This window comes from Artemia sp. Qi Xiang Cuo, chromosome 8 (genome assembly GCF_049724085.1).
Source record: "Artemia sp. Qi Xiang Cuo chromosome 8, ASM4972408v1, whole genome shotgun sequence".
Classification (NCBI taxonomy): Eukaryota; Metazoa; Arthropoda; class Branchiopoda; order Anostraca; family Artemiidae; genus Artemia; species Artemia sp. Qi Xiang Cuo.
In genome coordinates this window covers 20,237,619-20,243,618 of record NC_142801.1, presented here as the reverse complement: position 1 = coordinate 20,243,618, position 6,000 = coordinate 20,237,619, and the positions used below count along the sequence as shown (strand labels likewise).

Genomic DNA, 6,000 nt, shown 5'->3' with positions numbered 1-6,000 from the left:
GAGAGAGAAGGAGTGGAGGTAGGTACTTCAAAATACCTTCCTGGGACATACTTTAGCCTGTAGACTCATTCCTGAAAGTTTTGTTTTTTTTAGCCTCACCCCTTTCCAAGATAGCCAAAAGTAGCTAAACTAGAATTTTACCTCTGTTTTAAACTTACTGTTTTCATAATAAATCCTTTTTTTAATCCACAAGCACTGACTTTCCACAATTAAGTTGGATAAATGAAAATTGTAACAATAAATTTTGTGACCAAAAAATTAACAATAAACAACCAAAAAACAACCAAATTTTTTTGCAAATCACATTATTGACTTACAAATAAAGTGAATATAACACTTGTTGCCTTTTTTATGCTCTTTATGAATGTAATAATCACTTCTATTGGAAATTCAAATTTAACCCTTTTTTGAGCTCTTGAAAATGACAAAAATATAAAAACCTCACCTAGGTATTTTTGCCCCCCCTGCAAAACCCCCAAAAGCAACACTTTAAATATCAATTAAAACCATGCTATACATTGTTTTTCTCTACAGTAGTGTCTTGCATCATAAAAAAATAAGTAAAACAACAGGAAAATCTTTATACAAGACAGTGGAATGCAACTTTAAATGAATATTTCAACCCTATATCCAAGGGCCATCCTCAGTAAAACAGACGAAGAGAATAAAAACAATATAAAAGAAACTTACATTAAAATTCGCTCATTAAAACTAAAAGGTTTTTAAAAAAAAATGTTTTAAATAGCCCTAATATCATTACTTCAAGGAAGTTCAACCAGGACTGGTACTCCAAACAAAGTGGACAGAGAACAATTCATTCAGATGGAATTAAAATACTTACAGACAAGCTTTTAAAGCTAATCTTGCCTTATTGGCAGCTAACCTAGATGGTCTATTCATAATAGGTTGACTGGAGTTATTTACTGGTTTTTTAATATAAGTAGTAAAATAATTTTTAATTAGATTTGCATCATCCTGTCAAAACAGGTTTTTCATTTAGTCTTCAGTTTGAGATATATAAAAGAGTGGGTATATCAAGGGAGTACCTGCAAAATTGATTGTTACAATTTTCATTTATCCAACTTAATTGTGGAAAGTCAGTGCTTGTGTATTGAAAAAAGGATTTATTATGAAACAGTAAGTTTAAAACAGATGTTTTAAGCCTTTTTACACCCTATATATTTTTATATTTTTTTTATTTTCAAGAGCTCAAAAAGGATTTAAATTTGAATTTCTAATAGAAGTAAATATTATATTTGTAAAAAGCATAAAAAAGTGAGTTGTATATTCACTTTATTTGTAAGTCAATAATATGATTTGCAAAAAACTTACTGACTTATGAATAAAGTAAGCATACCACTTGATGCCTTTTTTATGCTCTTTACAAATAAATAATCATTTTTGTTAGAAATGAATTTTACCCCTACCCCTATATATACCAATTCTGGGTATATATTTGCACATTAGAAGGGGGGAGGGGTAAGTTTTATTTCTGATGTAAATGAGAGGTGAGTGTAAAATTTACCCCCCCCCCCACTGTGCAAATATATAGCCTACCTTGAATTGGTATATATAGGGGGGGGGGGTAATATTTATTTCTGACAAAAATGATTATTATATTTGGAAATAGCATAAAAAAGGCATCAAGTGGTATGTTTACTTTATTCATAAGTCAATAATATGAACAATGAAAAATTTACCAAATTGTCAATGGCAAAAGTTTCAAATAGCAAAATTCAGCACTATTTTTGTTGACAGCATTCTAAAAAGTTAAAACAATAAGAAAATGTTTTATATTTGAGTTGCCAGTAAATTTTTTGTTATTCATATTATTGACTTACCAATAAAGTAAACATACCACTCAATGTCTTTTTTTATGCTCTTTCCAAATGTAATAATCATTTTTGTTGGAAATGAATTTTCCAATGGTAAAGAATGGAACAGGAACCAAAGCCCTCTAAAGCTGCTTATTAGCTAGAGTTCCTCACAGGTTTCTTGCAGCACACACTATTTGGGCCACCTATCTCTGCTTGCTTTATCATTATTGGAAAACAAATTACCATAATTTGCACTTTGGAGCAAAATAAGGTCTAATGTTGGATCTGTTTGGCTCTATTGTTGAGATAGTGGTTTAAACACTTTACACACAATATAAAAAATAGGGTTGTGACTATGTTTACAGCCCAGTGACATGCCTTCCAACTAGGAGAGGGCTAAGATAGATGTGATTTAAGCCCACTTGGTAAGAGTATACAACAATAATTTCTGATTGAGTATGTGAGTTGGTTGGGTAATACAATCAGCATCCTAGCCCAACTCTTTTATATATACATTCATATTAATCACTATTTAGAAAATGGGCAGCTTCTTCTGTATCTTTAAGGGTTGGCTCCCCATTCTTTATTGAGTCTTCTTTTAAAATCTTCAGCCAATGTTGAAGACACTGTTCACTTAAACAGTTCCAATCATTGATGACCCTTTGGGTAAAAGTCTTGTGTAATTCTACAATTAACTCTGTTTCTAGAAACATGTCAGTGGGACATCACCTAAGTATTTTGAGGTTTTGCATATTTGGCTGAACATTAATGTCAATTATTGGGGGGGGGGGGTGTGTGTAAAGAACGGAATGGGAGCCAAAAACCTCTAAAGCTGTTCATTAGCTAGAATTCCTCATGGGTTTCTAGCAGCAAGCAATATTAGTGTGCTTACACTGAGATGCAGGACCCTTGGTGTTGTGGGGCCATGACCTTACTCACTTACTTGAGGTAAAAAGGTTTCACTGGTAAAATTACTTGCTCAGTATATATCTTTCCTATTATTAGCACTGTGGGGTTGATTTTTAATTGTCTGCTTTTATGATTATTTATGGGTATTTTAATATGCAATGTGGTAATTTTGGAGATTTACTACCCTGCAAAAATAAAATAAACCTGATAGTTTCCATGTAACCTAGATACCTCACTATCTCTACTCCTCATGAAGGTGATTCAACAAAAATATTTATTCATAGAGGATACAATGTGGGACACAAGGTTGGACAAAAGTAAAGACTCATATTTTATAGTTTTTGTCATCCAAAAGTATTTCTAAGCTCATGAATGATTATTCACTGTGTCAGTAATTGATGACAGTTTGAATTCAGCAACCTTGCTTCTAAATAATGTTTGTCATTCTGACTTTGAAATTGCTCATGATTCTTTCCAACATGTTATTTGGAATATCCTGATGTTAGTCCAATGGTGTTATCCTGATGTTGCAGACTAATTGTTCTAACAGGTCCCTGACATCTTAAACACAAGTGGACATTCTTGCTGTGAACTTTGGGCCACACAAAAGTTTGATATTGTTAACCCTGCTTCCCCCGTTTCTAAAATTGTCAACCAAATATGTGATAATGGAGAATTTTCTTCCCAGGGTATCTGTATCAAAACTACCTTTGAGCAAGAGTAGGTGACTTTGTTGCAAATTAAAGTATCTTTATCCTCTCTTCCACCAAAAAATTCTTGTAGTTCCCTATCTTGATATCAGATAAAAATTACAAGTATGTTCTATAACCCACTTGAAAAAGGAAAAGAAATTGCCCTTTCTAAGGAAATAGGAGTTTTTACTTTTGCTGTTCTTTTTGTGCCCAATTCTTGCTATTCTTTGACCAACTATGCATGGGAAAGGCCCAAAAGCTGTTTGTTTTAATGAATTTAGAAAATTAGAAATAAATAAAGAAAATGACATTCAGGAAATATTGCCTGGAAACATTTTGCTAGGTGGAGAACCCAAATTAATGTTATAAATGCTAGTTTAATATTGAGTAGTTGTTTTAAACTATTTTACCTCAATTAAAAAAAGTAGATCTACTTTTATTTTAGGTATTATTTCACCTTTTTTTCCCTTGAAATTTTTGTTCTTTCAGAGAAAGCAGTGACAGAAAACATTCCTTTATCTCCAGACAATGCCTAGTAAAGAAGTTAACCCCAATAGTGAACCAAGTAGCAGTGGAAATCAGGATGACTTAAATAGTTTACTTGACAGTAAGAAATTTGAGCTACCCTAGCCTAGACCCATGGTTGCCTGAGTGGGGACTTAAAGTAAGGTTGGGAACTGCTGATTTAATCCAATATGCTTCTGGAATCTCATCTAATGTTTTGATCTCTTTCATAATTTTATTTTATTACCTTGACAAATATGTTCTGGGTTAGTATGTTTCAAACTTTTATGATAATTACCCAAAACTGTTTGCCAAGTTGTTCTCAAAAGGAGAATCTGGAGGGCAATGCAATGTGAATGGCACTTTGATCTTTCCAATCTACATTGCCCTGTTGATCCTCAATTTGAGAACAACTTAGCAAACAGCTTTGGTAATTATCTCAGTAGTATGGAAATGTCAGATACAGCATTTAGGTGTGACAATGACAATATAACAGTAAACTGTAAATAGTGAAACTTTATTTTCCTTAGTTGATGCCTTTGCTCTGTTGTTCCTTAGACATTGCTCAGACATCCCTGTGGCTCATTAGCTGTAAATAAACACATGAATAAAAAAAAAAATCTGAACAACAAATTGATTTGGATTTCTATCCAAACTTAAATTCTGGTAGTTCTGAATTAAAAGCATTTTGCTTGCATCAACTTAAACAGCATAGAGCTCAAAATGAATTAAGTATATAGAAATAAACTGATATTTTTGTGTTGATTAATAATACAATCCCTGATTAAGAGATTAGCTTGAATTGAAGAACTATGGCCCCTAACCTTTGGGCCATTTAGTGACTATATGACATTTGCATATTACTGTGTTACTATACACAATTCTACAGAAATCTATTAGATTGCTATTCTCTATCCCTACATCAAATGAGCTTGAGCCATGACATCATGTATTCCTCCTTGTACCAACCAGGATACTCAATTCCCATTATTGATAAAATTGAACACAATTTAAGCCTATTTTAATTTAAACTGGGTTATACCCTAGCTCCACAGTAATTAGGGTTGGGAGAATTAATTATTGCACTCATTAAAGTGCCAAATATTATGAAATTTTTGATCCCTATTGCTCTGATCGGCTTTTTAATTGAGACTAATTGTACTTTCAAGACTTCATTAAAAAAAAAATTATAGTTATTGCTGGTGTGATTATTGTTGAATAAACTCAGCATTGTCCATTTGAAAATGTGCAGTGAAAGAAAATTAAACAGTTAAGGCCCACATATAAGGTTTAAGTAACCAGAAGGTTAATAGTTTAACTTTATTTTTAGTTTATTATAAAGAAAAATAATTCTAATATTGGATAAAGAGAAAAAAACATTTTTAACTAGACATCTTCTAATGTAATGTCAAGAGTCAGTACAACTAAATATCATGACCAACAACATACAACAATATGGAGCACAATGTGAATCAGGACAAATAAAGGTTACTGTGACTTCTATTACAAATAATAGGAATTTCAATTTCACAAATTGAAAAATTTTCTTGGAAATAATTATATATAGGAGATGTGTTGCTCTTTACGAAGTCAACACCATCATATTGGCTGTAATGAATTCAGAAGTTTATTTCTGTTTCAGTGCTTACTTTTTATAAAGTTGACTCTTGCTAACTCAAAATTCATGGGTAGTTCAACTTATGCATAGTCCAAGCTATAGAGGCCATTCTATATAAAATCCGACTTATAAAGGTAACAAGTTACAAAGGTAAGCCAAATGAAAATTCGAGTTACACAGGTACAAAATCGCTAAATTTACTGTCTACAGCCATAGCAAAGTTGAGAATAACTTAACTAGTATATTATAGACTTGACGTATAAAGACTTGACTTTCAAATGTAAAGACTTGACCTTTAAATGTCAATAGTAAATTTAGTTTGCCAGGAAGTAAAAGTTGGCATGTTACAACCTACATACCACGGTTTTGACTAGCACTGGTTCATTGAAAAAACTTCGAGATACAGAGGTAAACTTTGACGTTTGGTGGTAAAGTGAAAATTAAATAACGACTTATCTAC

General features: G+C 32.1%; 1 protein-coding gene across 1 annotated transcript in view; it reads left to right on the top strand.

The window, feature by feature from the left end:
* Positions 1-3,868: 3,868 nt before the first annotated feature.
* Positions 3,869-6,000, top strand: part of Pex19 (peroxisomal biogenesis factor 19) — a 40,785-nt gene continuing 38,653 nt past the window's right edge. Inside the window, exon 1 of the mRNA XM_089092877.1 lies at positions 3,869-4,025. Within this exon, the coding sequence (XP_088949003.1) occupies positions 3,947-4,025 (79 nt within the window). The 5' untranslated portion in view covers positions 3,869-3,946. The remainder of the gene's footprint in view (positions 4,026-6,000) is intronic.